We start from the raw sequence: 19,080 nt of genomic DNA, 5'->3' as shown, positions 1-19,080 counted from the left end.
TTCCTATGAGTCTTATAACTAGATTTCATATCCTCCCTTGAAAACAAACTGGGATGGCTAAATGTGTTTGAATTAGTCACGTTACATAAGTGTATTTTATTGTACAAAACTTTTTATGGTATGAGCCCTGAATACCTCCAGGACCTTTTTGTTTTTCATAGCCATGACTCATATTCCCTGCGTTCAGAATTAAATTATAATCTTCGTTTACCAAAACATCGAACAATTCTATTTACAAATTCGATTCAATATTCAGGTGTACATTTATGGAATAACCTACCATTAAATGTAAAATTGTCACCATCTTTACATATTTTTAGAAGAAATGTGGAAAAAATTATTATTAGCCAACGTCTGTAAATATATGTTTGTATATTTCCTTTGTACATATTGTATGATTATTACTATTGTTTTTAAACTATGTCTCCTGAACTATAAATATTGACTTATCTATTTTGAGCCTATATTTCATTAAGTTGAATATTACATTTAATTATTCATGAATTAATGAACTTACCATTACATGTTTTATCTTTGATTGTATCATTTTATGTAATATATTGTTTGTTATTTAGAAGGCCCCGGGGAAGAATAGTACCTTGTACTAATCGGGTTACCTTCTCTAAATAAAGCATTATTATTATTATTATTATTATTATTATTATTATTATAAAACCAAGGTTCCACCCTTAATGTTTTTCATTTGTAACGAAATTATCTTGAAAAGATCACTACGTGATCCAGGATTATAAAGGTGTATATTTTGATTTTTCTATTGAGAAATCAATGGAGAGAGAGAGAAAGAGAGAGTGTGTGTTTGAAAGTTTTTGCCTTTTTAAAAAATATTAACAAAGACATATAATCTTAATATTGATAACTACATAGACAGTTTACTAAAAATTGAGGACCCCTTTCTGTAAACGTCATTCATATTGAGTTAGATCTTTCACGCTCCTGGAGAACTTTAAATAAGTCATCTACCTGTCTGTACCTTTTTTCGGAAGCGGGCAAATAAAGAAGTGTGTGATGGTCGGCCTTAAATGATATAAATATTCTTCTTTTCAAACGTTTATGTTTCATACCTTCATACTCTGAAAAATCGTGGAATGCAAAGCATATTGACTCTAACATTAAATCAATTTATCTACTCATGAAAATTTAAAAGAATGGATTATATTTTATGATTCAGCTCTTAATTTCTTCGTTCTTTAGTCAAACAGGGAGCAAATGGTTTTTTGCACGGAAATGCGAACGTACACTTAAAATGACAAAAAAAAATAATAAATTCAATGTTCTATCGTTCAATTGCCAATATTTAGTCGCTAAACAGATTATGCTAATGCAGTAATCTTGAGAAAATTAACCCCCCCCCCAAAAAAAAATACTCTGAAATAAATTTCCAGTTCAACATTAAAAACCCTTAAATACTATTCCGATAGGTATTTAAATGTTATGAAACAATAAATTTAAAATATTTAAAAATATTTTCTAAAAATGGAAAGCTAAACAGATAAATGAAATAAGAATATACAAACAAATAAGTGGAGTAAGTCAATTAGAAAAATATGTTTAAATGAATAAAATAAACAAAACAATAAATTAATCAAGTAATTTATCTAAAAAGAAACAGTTATTCAGTCAGCTTATAAATAAGAACTTTAAACGCACAGCTTGATCCGCGCCAGATCAAGATCTAGAATGCTGACCTACTTTCTACAGGGAAATGACGTGCGTTTGTTTTGAAGTATTTTTAGCTTATAATGCCACGGACTGTGTAAAGATATCGTTTTGTATTATTTAGTGTTTATGTGTTTATTTTATGAGTTAAGAAGATATAAGAATTCAAAATCATCAAGCAGGAAACAAAATATATACGGTTAAAAAAAATAAACTAATAATATCAATGAATATCGATCAATGATTATCAGTAATTATGGTGAGACACAGTGCCTGTGCCAAAATCACTTTTAATATGCTTCTTTACTGGATTAAAACGTTTCACTAGACACTAAGAAGAATCCAATATATATTCATTGTTTTTTAAGAGTTTCCCTCTTACACCATAGGATATGCCGATAAACATGAACACTGACAAATATATTACAAATCTATATATCATACAAAATAAATTTAGTTCTAAAAACTTTTTTTTTTAAAAAATCGTTTTAACTTCCAACAAAAGTGCATTTGAAAATAAATCATCGCCATCTATACCCCCCACCCTTAAAATATGTAAATTGTAAACAAGATCGACGAGGTTTTTTCCCTTACCGGTAGTTTGCCACTAAGTGACACATAGACTTGATGGCAAATTTTTAGTAAAAATATCATGTCACTTAATGGCAAAAAATGATATATATGTTAAATAACTTTTCCATACAATTTTTTTTCTTCTTAAAATCAAATCATATTTCCTTATATTCCCCTTCTCTTCCTATATTCACCATAATTATAATGTTAAACTTGCCCTTTCACGCGAGAACATGTGTTTGCCACTATGTGTCTGTACAGACGGTTTGCCATTATGTTACAACATTCGGTTATATATATATATATATATATATATATATATATATATATATATATATATATATATATATATATATATATATATATATGAGAGAGAGAGCAAAATTTATATATGAAAGAAGCTAATTTTCTCATAATTTGAATGACCTTGACCTTTGACCTTCATATAAATTTTAAGGTCAAGGGTTGAAAAATCATCTGCAATTGGTTTCAAGTCTCTACAATTTATTGTGTGGGTTAGGGTATAGGATAAAAACGAAAATGATAACGGATTTTAGTGATCAAGTAGGTCAATGGAGATAAAAGGATGAAGTAAAAGTGAAAGTGAAAGTCATGGATAGAAGTCAAAGTAAAGGAAATAGTGGAATTTTCCGAAGCTAATAACTTTCTAGAAGAGTTTGGTGTCTTGGAAAGGTAGGAAAACGGACAATGAGACTATGACAGAGTTTTTAAACTGCAGGTAGCCAGAGAGGGAGAAAACAGGGGTCGTAATTAAAACAAAAGATTGTATTTGGCTTTGTTGTGTATTATATATTGTCTGTGTTGTGTGTTGTATTATAATTTGGTTGTGTTGTGTTTTGTATAAGATATAGACTATGTTATGTTTTGTATAAGATAATGGCTGTGTTGAGTTTTGTATTGAATTTTGGCTGTGTTGAGTTCTGTATTAGATATTGGCTGTGGTGTTTTTTTAATTATTAGATATTGGTTGTGTTGTGTTTTTTTATTAGACATTGGCTGTGTTGTTTTTTGTTTTATGTAAAGGTTGTGTTTTTTGTTAAGGGATTTAATTGGGCTATCAAAGAATCCATGCTTTCAGTCTTTCTTTTGCGAAATGTCTTCTTGACTCAAATGAAAACAAGTTTTAAAAGTTTGCAAATTTATTCTGAAGAAACCGCAATTCTAAACAAATAACAATAAAATATCAAATTTAACAAAACATTCTGAAAGGCAAAAACATAATTTACAACATTTTACATTTTAAAATTTTCTCATATCATGGTTAAGTTGCGTTAACTTCATGATAAAATAAAATTAAAATGAGAGTTAACAGATATGATTAACATTAGATCAATGAATAAACGTACCTTGAAGGAAAGCAAGGTATAAAAGTTAATGAATTTATTCTAAAGAAACCGCAACTCTAAACAAATAACAATAAAATATCAAAGTTATCAAAACATTCTGAAAAGCAAAAACACAATTAACAACATTTTAAAATTTTCTCATATCATGGTTAAGTTGCGTTAACTTCATGATAAAATAAAATTAAAATGAGAGTTAACAAATATGATTAACATTAGATCACTGAATAAACGTACCTTGAAGGAAAACAAGTTATAAAAGTTAATGAATTTATTCTAAAGAAACCGCAACTCTAAACAAATAATAAAATAACAAATTTAACAAAACAATTTGAAAAGCAAAAACACAATAAAGAACATTTTACATTTTAAAATTTTCTCATATGGTTAAGTTGCGTTAACTTCATGACAAAATAAAAATAAAATGAGAGTTGACAAATATGATTAATATATAAATTATTGAACAAACGTACTTTGAAGGAAAACAAGTTATAAAAATTAACGAATTGATTTTGAAGAAATCGCATCTGAGCTTGTCAGAGTGAGCACTGCACGACCATTATTTCCCCCCAGAACTGGTTTCTATGACAATATTACAACTTGTTGACCGTCTTTGTACAATTGTGACATGACTGCATGTGGTAAGCATGTGATCAGTGTTTCATAACTTTAATTAAAATGAACTTTTGCCGAGTTTTGATTTCATAAATTCATTTTTTGTTGAAATCTCAAGGTGTGTTCAAAGTCAATGAGTTTAAACAAATTTGACATCGTTATATTTGAATAACACAGACCAGGTACATGAAATGACGATCATGCAGTCGATATTGAATTAATTGCTTTATTGTTCAAGTGCTTGATCCGAAGCAAAATCTGTAAACAAAAATTATATAGGTTTTGGACATTTTTTTACCGAGGAATACAAAGTAATAAAACTCTGAACTTGCACTGAACAAAAAAGTCACTAATGTAAAATTAATATATATTATGAAAGTACATCCACTACAAAATATAAAAAAAATAATACAAAGAAAAAAGTAAACCATATCTATTGTCGCACAAAATCGTTGTCGTTCATCGAGACTCATCGTTACATATTTATTAGAAAAGTATCGTTTGTGGTTATTATCTTGAAATTTTGGTTTCTAATGAGCTTTCTCAAGACCTGTTATTTTTTCCGTTAAAGCATTATATCATAAATCAATTAACTTTAATTTTTAACAAATATCACATTGGCAAAGACAATGCAGTTTACAGACCACATCACTTCTACAAATTTCATGCAAGATACAAGATTTTGTTATTCCAATTTGGGCCCCCAGAGGAGCAAGAAAGATTTACAAACAAACAAATCACAAAAAAGGAAGGGGATTCAAATGATATAACAAACAGGATCTTATTTAATAATGAGAGCAATGCTTAATTGTATTATCACTGATAGACGCATATGCAAGAGATATACTGAATAAACATTTTGTGCATGTTATAAAGATATATAGTCAAGTAACTGGAAGAATACATATTTGTAAAGCAAATAACAAAATAGATTATATAAGCAAACATATACATACATCATCAAATTTATTTAATTTATTTAAGGTATGTCACTCGTGAAATTTGTTATATCAAGGATTTTTTGAGAAGTATATTTTGGGTAAGTACTCATATAGTATGACTCAAAATCGCAGAGAAAATGGGGGGTCAGTGGCCATCTAACTGAGCCACGGTACAATTAAGTTGACCTTTTTGCACTTAAATTGTAACTCTTTGGTTAATCACTTTAACCGTTATCATATTTTATAAGATGTAACCATGGCAATAAACATAATCTTATTTTACGTAAAATAGTTTGAATAATATTTATCATTGAACAAATCATGCAAATTAATGCGCGTAAATTATTGTGTGACCTTTTTGCACTAAAAAAGTCTCATATTTGGGGTATTAAAAATCTAAATAGGCAATAGAATATTTTCTTGTATCAAACTTTTTACGACTTATTTGCTGATCGGTCAAAAGTATCGAGTAGTTTAAAAAATGAAAGAAAAAGTTGGGGTCAGTGATGTAAATTTTGAAATATTGGTCAAAATATGCGATTTTCAGGCAAAAAAATGTGTAAATTTTATCTCGACTTCCTTAATATATCTTCATTTCTTGGCAATGTTTGTTGAGCGAAGGTGTAAATTTTGTTATAAAAATATAAATTGAGACCTATATTTAATATTCCAGGCATATCATAACGGAAAATATTCTCTGAGTAAAAGTATGTAAGGCTAAAGTTCCAAGATATTAAATTTGATAAATGTGTAGATTTGCAGAATTTCATGCTTAATATCCTTCCGCCACAAGAAATAGTCCCTTATAAATCTTGCTTCTTTGTGAATTTTTGAGCAGTTTTTTAATTGAATGTTGAACATTTTACATTGTTTAATTTAAATATGTTATAAAGATTGAATTGTAATAAATAGTTTTTAAGTAAGAGGTTCTGACTGAAATTTTCTAAAAGGCTGACGAGTGACATACCTTAATAAAGGAAGTTTATCAAGGAATCCAAAAAGTTATTTTAGGATGTCAGGGTCTTCATTAGTCATGAGCCAATGAAATTGATTATCATAAGATAGAGACTGAAAATTTTAACATTTATTGGAAGCTCATGGATAAAAAAAAACCCAATTAATCTGATAATATAGGATAATGGGTTTAATAGTGTGGTTCAATACTATTAAAGCAGTTTTAACTGATGGATAAAATGTGAGAAAGTCATTTTGAAGTAGTTTTGACTTTGTTACACAATCGTTTCAAGTTCTAGTTAGTGTTCCAGATGCGTAGATTGTCAGACCAAAATACTTGTACCTTTTTACACATTTAATGTTGTTTTTATCCAGATGGAAGGAAATTTTGATGTGTTTACCAGATGGATTGAAGACTTTTGTTTTCTGTGTATTAACTTTGATGCAACAGTCCTTACAGTATGTATTTAGTATATTGAGTTTTTTCTTGTCGACCCAAACCGAAGTTTACAATGGTTTTTGATGGGTGAAATCTTTTCATTTATTCCTTTGTTAAACTTTGATCGCCTTATGTGGCCCAATCCTACCCCCAGTGACCATGATTTGGACAAACGTCATATCGATAGGACTAATCATGGATTTGCTGTTCTTGGGAAGATTTTACAAAGAAAATGTACCTGTGTGAGCCTATGTAAAACTTTGATCTCCTAGTTTAGCCCCACCCTCTCCTCGGGGTTATGATACTTGGGGGGAAAAAAAATCTACACTTTCTCATTAATATTACTAATCATGGCTTTACTGTTCTTCAGGAGATGATTTTTAAAGATTTTTTAATATGTTTTAACATGTAAACGTTGATCCCCAACTATGATTCTATCCTACCCTTGGGGTCATGATTAAACAAATAAATCTACACTATGTTGATTAAACAAATAAATCTTTCAAGATTTTTAAGACACCCAACCCCTTTATTTTCACAACCTTGATTTCCCTTTTCCCAAGGATACTTTGTGGAAAGTTCGGTTGAAATTAGTACAGTTGTTCTGGAGAAATCCAGAACGTGAAAAGTTAACAGACGGATAATCAATGAAGGGGCAGAAAGACAGACGACGGACGACAGGTGATAAGAAATGATAACACGATCTTTCAATTCAGGTGAGCTAAAAGATACCGACATATTTACATTTTATTAAAGATTGATAAAAAAAACTAAAATAAAAGTGCTAGCTGCACTTCTGCCTACAAATAAATACATCCTTATCATGATTAATAAACTAGGAAAACATATATAAAAGAATACAAGCACAAAAAAACTTCAACAAGTTCTTGGTTTAAAACATGGAATAAAGGAATTAATTTACACTAATAAGATTTTGATATATTTGAAGGTTAATGAAGATCATTTACTGTAAATCACTTTTTATTTGCATGAACTTTTGCGTTATTATGCGAGAGCGTCTGCTCGCAAAAATTTCATTCCTCCGTATTTTTTTTATTATAGTGAATATGCAACAATAGCCAGAATTCGTGAAACTTTTTTTTGCATATAAATACTTAATGACTTTCTCCCCAAAATAAAGAGTCGCGTGCCCAATATTTTTATCAATATTTAAAACAAAAATTTGTCTTATAAATTAAAGTCTGGATACATAAAAAACAACGATACCCGCTCCTATTAACGGTATCGGAGTAATATGATATAATGAAAATCAATACACTAAGTTGAACGAGAAGATCCCCACCTTTTTTTTTAAAAAAGAAAATCTTTATAAAATGGTACTGTAAATTTGTGGAAAGTTGCGTAGATCTTATGTAATTGGATTCTATAATTTTAACTGAATTGTTTGCCTAAGAAAACTTTTTTTACAATTAAAAATTAGGTCGTAACATCAAGGATGTTCATCATCGATAAATAAATTTTCAACTTAAAGTTAGATATACAAGGTTTATGAACAGTAAAAGCGCTTTTTAGTAGCTTATTTCAATGTGCCTCTATCCAGTCAGTTAGTTTAGATCTTTTCATCAAGAGAATTACCTGTTAAATGTCAATCATCCCTACTTTAATTTCTGTCAATTTGTTCTTCCAGAAGCTTAACTTTTTAGCAATAGTAGATAAATACATATATTAAAAGAATTTCATTATCAAAATCAGCAGAAATTACAAACTATCAGACTATATTCAGGTTAATTATTATTTCATAAATTCTCAATTGAATACATTAATAAGTTCTTATTTTCCTGATAGAAAATACAAAGGTTTTCTAATGTATTATGACTCTCCACTTCAGTGCACCACATTATCGTTATATAAGCTACATGTATATCTACGCTACTCCTCACCCTGAAACAAAAACAATTCTACAAAATTCTTCAAACAACTCTATAGGAATTGTGAACAACGAAAAATAATAAAATGTATCAGGGCCAGATCTGGATCAGAAGTGTGGGCAGCTTAAGGAAATGGGATCAGACTCGCACCCAACGCATTCAGCACAGGGATTATAGGGGTGACAACTACTTTATCTTTATACGCCCCGACAATCATTCCAACACAATCCAATCTGCCGATATAATCCTCCCGAACCTGGAAGACAAATGACCCAGAATCGCCGGGGGCAGAGAAGTTTTCACCCCTCATTACTAGTTGGTTTTCGTAGAATTCATTTCGAAGACGTCTCGTACCTTTTCTTGTTTGGCTATCTCTGAGTCTTCCTCTAAATGAAAATAATCGGAGACTTCCCATTGTAAGTCCAGAAGTCGTGCCACATTTCAGATATTTTTTTGACAGATGAGCTGTCCGATCTTTGACCTTCCTAAGGTCTAGAGGAGTTCCTCCGATATACCGAGGAAAGGTAGTTCTCGAAAACCCTTTAAAAGGAAATTTTAATATAAAACAACATCTAGATTCATCATTATATATAATAACGTGTCTGATTTAAGGTCATACGCAAAGTACATGTACATGTACTTTACAAATGTTTAATTTTCAAAGATATTCCTAATTTAAAATCATAGTACCGTCAGATGTTCCTAGACAAAAAGAAAATAAATTTAAAAAAATCATACGAGCATTCAATACTAGGATTTTTTGTCAGATATCAAATGAAAAAAGAATCCTTGTTTTTTTTTTTTTTTTTTTTAATAAATAAAGAACATTATAGTTTCAGGCCTAGTGGTTCTTAAAAAAATTAGCTCAAAAACCTGTATTTATTACTAAGTAGTATTATGTAATAAATTGGTTTGAGATCAGAATTACAATTGATATGATAGTATTGTCGATATAGACATGACACTATCTTGGGACTGTTATTTGTACTATTTAGAGCTAACAGCTAAAATCAAGCATGACTTTCTGACGTTAACTTTTTGAACCTAAAATCCATTATGAATGAATGGTGCATTATAAAAGTAGCTTTTGTTTCAATAAATATTGTATTTGAGAAATAAATAGGAATAATAATAATACTTGCATTATTATGAGACATATACATTTTTTCAGAACACCAAAAAAGACCATTAACTGTGGGATATTATAGAGTTAAATTCTATTAAAGACACCTGCTTACGAAAGAGGTCAAATTTGATAAAATGAAATATTTCTTATATATCACGTGTAGCTATTATAAACTGATTGATTTGAAACTAACTTAGGGCTTCGTTGCGTGTTTCACTAACTGTGGTATTCAAATTTATTGTATAAGGAGTACACTGTGTATAAATGTTTAATAGATGAAAACCTTATTTTAATTAATAAACCTATAGATAGCTTACCGTACTTGATCAATCTTGCCGTTAATAGGTCCGCGAAAAACAATTGTTGTGGAAGTCTTTCTGTCAATTTGACAAGAGTTGCGTCGACTGTGATCTTTTCTGCATTAACATTGGAAAATGAGGAAACAGATCGTATACTTTGACCACATTCCTGCGATCCTTCTCGTAATTGGGAAGGTTGCACCACGGTTATTGGAGTGCTTGGAAGGTTTTCTGTCTCCATTTCATATGAGTCGTATAAAACATGAGCACAGGTTATAAACCCAATTTCGTCATTGGATCTAACAAATCCACCAAGAGTTCCTTCTGTCTGTTTATCTGCAATATTAAGGATTTTATATGTTTCAAGGCTAACATTATCAAAACTGTTCAAAAATATCTTTTTTATAAGAAATAAAAGATATATTGTGTTTGACATAATTGCAATGTGAAATCTACTAGTATTAAGTCGGAAGCATTATAAACTTTACGTTTCATATATCTGACACAAAAATTTGTAAAATCAATAATTTTGTTTAAGTTATATTAATAAAGATTATATACATCAATAACTAAAATAAATTATTTTTTTTTCTCCAAACCAAATAACTTATCTCGCAAAAATAAGGTGTCACGAAGGTATCATTTAAATCACCATCCAAGGAGCTTAGTTTTCCAATTGCATTTCTCAAAAACACAAAATATTACATTGTATTATATTCCTTTTGCTTGTAGCAGAATCTAGAGTGTTCCAAGGATCGCTTGTGTCGCCCGCTTTATACCATCATTAAAGATTAAAATAAAATCTCAGGTTGGTCAACTTTTTATTTGCAACTAGAATTATATATCAGGCATTTGCGTAAAAACATAATCCACGAATATTAAGACCGATATAATTTATCATTCAAATCTGACAATCAAAAAGGATTATGTTACTGAAACCATCAAAGCTAAAATGAACAATGAAAATTAGACATCATCTTTTTTTTAAATTTTATTATTTGTGTTAAATCCAACTATCCTCAGTTTCAAAGTACAGTACACTGAGCTCATAAACGTTTGATATTAGTGCTAATTATCAAAATTCTACCTTTTAAGACTCAACAGACACAAGTTAAATTAACCATCCGGAGTATTTTTGCAAAGTAGGTCGAAAGTCAAGGTTGGGTGGACAGAAACGCAAGAATTTTTCATAATGTTTTTATAACAGACAGTTCACATACTTAATAGAATAGCTTATCCTTAAATGTTAGAAAATATGCTGTATATCGATACAATAAACTATTTTAAAATTTAGGTCTTCAGGGGTCAAAAGGCCGATTATCATTGTATTGTACAAAGGCAAAGTGTCAAGCAATATATGTGCAAAATATCTAATCAATATCTCTTACAGTTCCCAAGATATATGGTGTGACAGACAGATAGACAGACTCCGGGTAAAGTAACCATATAAATGTCGCTCTGCTAAGCAAACAACACAAAAAAGACCACGAATGTGGTCCCTACTTATTGTTCCATGAAGCATTCTTTTATTCAACCATATTATCCGATAGGTCAGGATTTCTATAATATAATGCAAATGCTGTTATGGGAATCGTTACAGTATTTTAAATCGATTTTAGACTATATATCGAGATTTATCAGCACAATTCATACAATATTTAAGGAACTTTTACTTATTCACAAATACAATGTAATTCAGCTGTATCGTGGAACATCGATATTCAAAAATATCTTTCATCTACATTGATAACAACAAATGCAATATTTCGACCTTGACATCCTCATATAACAATTCAAATAAAACATGTATGCAATCTCCAGAAAATTATACAGGTAAACATTATCTAACCTTTCGTTCCTATGCTTGCACCCATTCTCAATGGATTTAGTAAATCTTTAGAAACAGCACAGACATCTTCATTGAGATTCCAATGCAAATGAAAGAAACCCTCTCTAACATCTGTTTTGAATTCATCAATTTCGGTGGGGAATTTGGATTCATTGATAGGCACAATGCCTTTGCAAGAACAGTATAAAACGATGCAAGGTGTTATCTCTATTCTTCCTTTTTTTATTCGATACGTCGAAGCCACGATCATCTCTAAGTTTGAATGCTTTTCGAACAAATCATTTGCATTTTCTTCCAGGAATTTTTCGATTTTTTCTAGTTTTTCAATCTGCTGATCTTGGAGCTTTTGCTCCTCTTCCATTCCTAAAGACGCTTCTTCTGAATCTTCTTTCCAGAACTTCCAAATGACTTGAACGTTTTTGCCACGATGCAAAAACGATGTTTTCTTTTCGATATCTTCCATATTATCAATAACAGCAACAATAACTCCATCGCCTTTTTGGATTTTTTTTGTAGCTATATCTGCCCTCCCATAATAAAAATGAACAAGGTTTGTTTTCTTGCATTTATCATCGAACCATTTTTCGAAACTGTCTAGAAGGTCCTTGTCTTTCATATCTCCTGAAAAAGAGACAGAAGCATGTGAATATAAACCATATTTTGCTCTTTTAAAACTCTTTTTTATAATACAGAACAGCTTTTATTAAATTCCTTGAGAGGATGACTAATTTAAAGGGTCTGTCTTTAGTAAAATAAATCATATAATGATAAAAGGGATTTATGAAAGACTGTTCTTTCAGAGGACCATTTTGTACCAAAGAGTTCTTGACCAAGTGTTAACTCTTTTCCCCTTGCGCTGTCTGTGACGTAATAGTAGCATTACATTTATCTCTCTTTGATGACGTTATCCTTTTCTTCGCAGCGTACTTGCGATTGCGTGCAGAAAAGACGTGATTTTGAAGGTATGATTTACGATGTCAATGTAAAGAATTTCATTGTAAAAAAGGATGAATTTATCGTCGTAATTTGAGCAACTACTGTAATTTGAATTCAGGTATTTTTAATGTGATTTAATCCTGTTTATTAGTCCCCTACCGGTGAAACCGGAGGGGACTATAGGTTTCCTCTGAGTCTGTCCGTCCGTCTGTCTGTCTGTCTGTCCGTCTGTCTGTCTGTCTGTCCCTCTGTCTGTCTGTCAGTCTGTCCCACTTGGTTTTCCGCACTTTTTTCCTAAACGCTTGCAGATATTGAGCTGATTTTTGGTATGTGGGTGTATCTTGATGAGTTACAGATCAAGTTTGCATTTCGTTCCGCTTCATTGATTTTGGACGGAATTACGGCCTTTTCAATTTTTACGGGTTTTCCGCAATTTTCTTCTAAACGCTTGTAGATATTGAGCTGATTTTTGGTATGTGGCTTCACCTTGATTAGTTATAGATCAAGTTTGCATTTCGTCCCGCTTCATTAATTTTTGACGGAATTATGGCATTTTCAATTCTTAACGGGAACGGAACCAGATTACACTTGCCGGTAGGGGACTAGTATTGCTAATGCAATACTCTCAGAATGCTTGTTTTGTTTAAATCATTTTTTTCCTCGTATGGACTGGGTTACACATGGTTAATTTAATATCATAGCTTTGCACTTTATTTAAAAAATTATTAAATTTAAAACACTGTTAAAATTTTTGTAGGCTTTTCGAGACATGTTTCCATTTCTGTGCTCATATTAAAGTGAGAGACAACCACATTCGTACCCCCCCCCCTTATTTCTTCGGTCACATGCTCAAACATTTCATCGAAACTTGCATAATTTTCTACTAAATAAAATGAAGAATAATTACTCGTAAAGATTTTCATAACAGTTACATGTAACTTACAGAATTTTGAGAGAGAGAGAGAGAGAGAGAGAGAGAGAGAGTTGGCATACTACATTGTACATCTAGTATTTGTAGCTTACAAAATATTTGTTTTCATTTATGTGAAATAAATTTATACGAGCAAGAATTTTTAAATGTCTCTTAATTTTCTATTGGACAAAAGTAATTCGTCAAAAGGAGTCAATTTATTTTCACTACTAGCAGCCCGATATATGGCTGAAATACTGCTGTCTCGGCGTCAATCAATAATCAGTCAATCAATTAATCTATTCAATATCTTTGCACCTGTTTGTACATGTATGTCGACTAAGATTTAAAAAATCAGCACATAAAGCACAATTCTTCTCTTTGGATTAAAGAGAGTCTAACAACGTTCGGGTATATATTTTATTGCAAGCGTAGTTGACTTTTTGGATCGATCATTCATAAATTAGACATAAAATGCACACAATCATCGTTTTTATATACATGTATATGTTGAAATGTATTTATTTGGAAAATGTGTTTTAAAATAAATGATTAATAAGTATTTTATCCTGGTAGAAAATCTATACTTATAAATAATCTCCGAAATGGCTGCACCACAGTTTTTACTTACTCCTATAAGTATAAACTAGATATAAGATGATGTCCGTAAACTAAATTTAGATTTCACTCACATAGTAAGTATCGTACATTAAATTAAAAGTCTCCTTTCATTTTCTATTAACAGCCATGAAATAGCAAAAACGTGAGTACGGTGGCGGTTCCGGTTGGCGGATATAACTTACTTGCAGTTTTTAATGAACCTGACAACATTATTTCATAAAAAGTCATCACTGAATTATTCAATCAAAACATGATTTAAATGATATAAAAGAAATAAGTTGTGATAACCGATTAAAAAGGGAAATGTGCAAATTATTTTCGTCATTCACCGATCTTAATATTGACTAGCTGCAATAATGTAGCCCTCTCCGATTTTTTTTAATCTGATATTTTCTGGAGAGGGCTACAATTCCACAGCATCTCTGTAATGGTGCAAATATATTTTTTAAATACGGGCGACTGCAGGCAAAATAAATTGTTTTTACATTCAACTTACTTCTAAAAAGGTGAAATTTTTATTCACTGTCAACAACATAGCCCGTTAAACGCGAAAACCAGATAAAATAAATCTGCTTGTTTACCAGTCGCTCTCATCAAAAGCCATGACAGTTCTCGCGTGATGCACTGAGACTTGCGTTTGAAAATTATAAATTACTTTGTAAAGTAGATTTTCGGGGTTACTAAATGATTGTGCTGTATGGTATCACTAAATATTGATAAATAAAACTATTCCATGTGACATTTTTTCGTAAACAGCGATATTTATGCCTAAAATAAGGTAATTCCTACAGAGATCCGCTCCCTAGAGATCCCTAGTCTCATTGGCTGTCCCAAAATAAAATCGATCAAGGTCAGTAAACATGGCGGATAAATTCAAGTTGTGATGTTGACATACACGAAAAATAACCGATATAAGGATTGTTCTGTGTATGTTTGGATTGATTTATTTTTTTGCATAACTACATTTTTGGAGTTCAGGTAAGAAATGTTAATTAAATAGCCATTTGCTGATAATTTAAGCCGAAATCCGTGCGGGAGTGAATCACTCCCGCACTTGCACCATTACGGAGATCCTAAGGAGTTGTAGCCCTCTCCCAAAAAAAAAAAAAAAAAAAAAAAAAGGGGAGAGGGCTACATTATTGCAGCTAAATATTGACGGACGCTTCTAGAACATCATAAAGCATCGAGCCCGATGTTAAAAAGAAAAACGCTGCGTGAACATTAAAAAGCTTTTGTGTGAATATGTTCATTGAAATAATGGTAAATCATTGATAACACTATAAGTTGTGAATATATTTATACATCGAAAGACTATTACATATATGTCATAGGTTTTTCTAATAAATTTATCGATAAAATTTGTGTATGTTCTCACTGAGAGCATCGTGGCAACGAACCCGAAGTACAATTTGTACTTCGTAATAAACTTACTTACATGAAAAGAGAAAATTAATGAATAAGGTATTGTTCAAATACCGATCCCATGTCTTATATTTCAAAATGTTCTGCGAAAAACTGTAAAACCTGTGACATTTTGATAACTAACACTTCTATCACCAGTAATCTTACTGGACAGAGCTTCTGTACCAAAACCTGGGAAAATCTGAACTGCATATCTTCTAATGTTGTCTACGGAATAGAATGTAATCTTTGTGGACTTGTTTATGTTGGTGAAACCAAGGGATCACTTAACAAAAGAATATCAGGTCATAGATTTCAGATAAATAATGGAGGTCAGTAGCTTTAATACAAGCATTTTAATTTACCTGATCATTCTATTTTGTCAATGAAAGAATTCTAGAATAGATTTATCACCACACAAACAGTCCATCACTGAGTACACCTTTCCCTAGACAACGAGAAGAATTTTGGATTAGAAAACTAGGGACAGCCTTTCCCTATGGATGTAATGACAATGTCGATAGTGTTGGAAATCTTTCCAGTCAATAGTGTAACAATGTAAATGTGATGGGACTTTTTAACCATACACAGGGACGTAAGCGTAGTCATCGGCATCGGTCTTACAATAAACCTTTTATACACGATGTCTCTTTTGATTCATTACTACCTTACGTAAATCAAAAGTTAGGTCTACATCATATTCGCACCAAACTTTACTCTGTCCCTTTGAGACTTTTAAATAGTCTTCTTGAAAAGGTCAAGGAAAGTCCATTTTTTGATTCCTCGACACCAGAATATAGGCTCGGATCTGTGATTATGGATATTGCAAATCATAGGCTATTTAAACCCCCACGTTTTACTGAGGAAAATGCAGCTAAAACAATTCGTTTTGTCCTTAAACATCAATATACCAACAAAGGAATTGACGCGGTTAATATAAGTAATATTCTTAATCACAAAAGGGTCCAGTCTTGTATTCCACCATATTTCAAGTTAAAGACTACACCTTGTACATGTATTTCCTACAAATATACATCGACTATTGCTTCCAAACTTTTTAACTACAAGTAAACTTTACAGGACCTGATATCGAATATCTGAAACATGATCCTCCATCGTGTTCATGTTCTTCTTCACCCTATAAATATAGTCCTGCTGGACACGTTATTACTGATGACGTGAATAAAGTTAATAATGAGGACCTTAGATCACTAATTTTAAAAGATCCTAAATATAGGGAACCCCGATCCTTCAACTGGCGTCGGAATTTCGTAAATATTATGGATTCTGTAGAGGATTATGCCAGACGATGGGCTAAACATGAAAAAGAAGACCTTGACACTTTGTCAGAATGGATTATATGTATCAGATGTATGTCAAAATCGCGCATTAATAGATTGAGGGGCAATATGAGAACCATCTATCCTTCTGTATTCAATAATCCAGAAGTGGAAAAAGAATTAGATAGATTACATGATCAGTACGTACTGGTCCCTGCTGACAAAGCAGGTAACAACATTGTTTTGTTTGTAAGGCTCATTATATTAAATGTATTTTAAAGGAACTTGGATTTAATTCTTCAAGTGGTAATCCAACTAAAAATCATAGTTCCCTTTCTAAGGAAGAAATTCTTCAAAATCATATGTCAGTTTTGAATAATTTCAATATTCCAAACAACGAAAATGAATTTGAATTATCATATCCATGTTGGATTCCGAAACTTCATAAAAATCCTTACAAACAAAGATACATAGCGGGTTCCAGTTAATGTTCAAACAAGCCTCTTTCTTTACTCCTCATTAAGATATTAACAGTAGTGAAGGAGAAACTTCAAGAGTACTGTGCAAAAATATATTCGAGAAGTGGTGTAAATCAGATGTTGATACTTAAAAATTCCAAGGAACTTTTGGAAAATTTGAAATCGCAAGGTTTTACCAAAATCAACAGCGTAAAAACTTACGACTTTTCAACTTTATACACAACCATTCCCCACGACAAATTAAAGTCCAGGCTTTTTGATATAATTGACAGCTGCTTTTTCAATAAAAATGGAACTCGTAAATTTAATCATCTCATTATTGGTCATATGCAAAATTATCTTGTTAAAAACATTCTGATTGTACACAAAAGTACTCTGAAGTTGACATTAAAAAGATGCTTGAGTTTCTGATTGACAATATCTATGTGGTTTTTTGAGACCAGCTCTTCCAACAATCTATTGGAATTCCCATGGTACCAATTGCACCCCGTTATTAGCAAACCTTTTTTGTATTCATATGAAGCAGAATTTGTCTAAAATCTTATACGTGAAAAGAAGAGAACACTTGCTGTGGCCTTCAACTCGACAATTAGATATATCGACGACGTATTCTCAATTACAATGGTTATTTCCATTCTTATATAGATACGATATATCCCGGTGAGCTTGAGATAAAGGATACGACAGAGTCTGACACATCTGTTTCATATTTGGATATTTTACTTGAAAAAGACGTTAATGGTAATCTAACAACCAAGCTTTATGATAAACATGATGACCTTAACTTTTCAATCGTCAACTTCCCTTACTTATGCAGCAATATACCTTCATCACCTGCATATTGGGTTTATATCTCTCAGTTGATTTGATACGCAAGAGCATGCTCTACGTATGTACAATTTCTAAAACGAGGTAAATTATTGACAAACAAGTCGATGAAACAAGAATATTAGCAGCCTCTTTTAAAGTCATCATTTCGTAAGTTCTATGGTCGATACAATGACCTTGTCACCAAATACAATTTATCATTGAGTCAAATGCTGACTGACGTTTTTGATACTAATTGTTAGGCCATATTTACACACTGAATTGTCGACGGATTTTTCCGTTATTTCCCGATCATGACAAGGAGCACACGGCGGGTGTGACCGGTCGGCAGGGGATGCTCACTCCTCCATGGCACCTGATCTCACCTCTGATGTTTTGGAGGTCAGTGTTTGCTTTGCTCATATTTTATATTGTTTAATGGACTTTTAAGCTTGAATACTGTTCGTTATTTCCATATATTTCATACCATTAAAGCTGTACAATCTTTGATAAATACATTTCAGTTTTTTTATACAGTCTTTTGCATAAAATACTCGGCCTATTCATAGGGCGTTAAAAGCTATTTTTTACATAGGTACTTGGGTCTTGGTTTATAAAAATGTATGTACCTTATTTATATGTAAAAAAGTAAAGTACATTATTCACATATCAATAAACTAAGACCCATGTATCGGTTAATTTTTAAACACCCCCCCCCCCCAATCAATTTATCAGTAAAATGTACATATTCGCTGTTTTATCCTTGACGGAAATGATATAATAGCATCAGAAGTACAATATCAATAACATAATAAAACAGGTTTCACAATAAACGTCAATTCATGAAATCGTTATTTTTTGAGTTTTTACAAAAAAAGGGGGGTGGGGAAAGCTTCATGCGGGATTTTTTTCCTGATATA

The 19,080-nt window shown here is 31.4% G+C and overlaps 1 protein-coding gene across 1 annotated transcript in view; it reads right to left on the bottom strand.

Annotated features, from left to right (window-relative positions):
• Positions 1–8,576: 8,576 nt before the first annotated feature.
• The window catches only part of LOC133198542 (uncharacterized), a 33,169-nt gene continuing 22,665 nt past the window's right edge, over positions 8,577–19,080 (bottom strand). Inside the window, exons 2-4 of the mRNA XM_061334623.1 lie at positions 11,727–12,347; positions 9,896–10,213; positions 8,577–8,992 (exon numbers count right to left, since the gene is read on the bottom strand). Coding sequence (XP_061190607.1) covers positions 8,577–8,992; positions 9,896–10,213; positions 11,727–12,347 — 1,355 coding nt within the window. The remainder of the gene's footprint in view (positions 8,993–9,895; positions 10,214–11,726; positions 12,348–19,080) is intronic.

Source organism: Saccostrea echinata, unplaced genomic scaffold, assembly GCF_033153115.1.
Source record: "Saccostrea echinata isolate AGI-Se365-2 ecotype Australia unplaced genomic scaffold, CSIRO_AGI_Sech_v1 ptg000033l, whole genome shotgun sequence".
Classification (NCBI taxonomy): Eukaryota; Metazoa; Mollusca; class Bivalvia; order Ostreida; family Ostreidae; genus Saccostrea; species Saccostrea echinata.
This window is presented reverse-complemented; position numbering and strand designations above follow the sequence as displayed.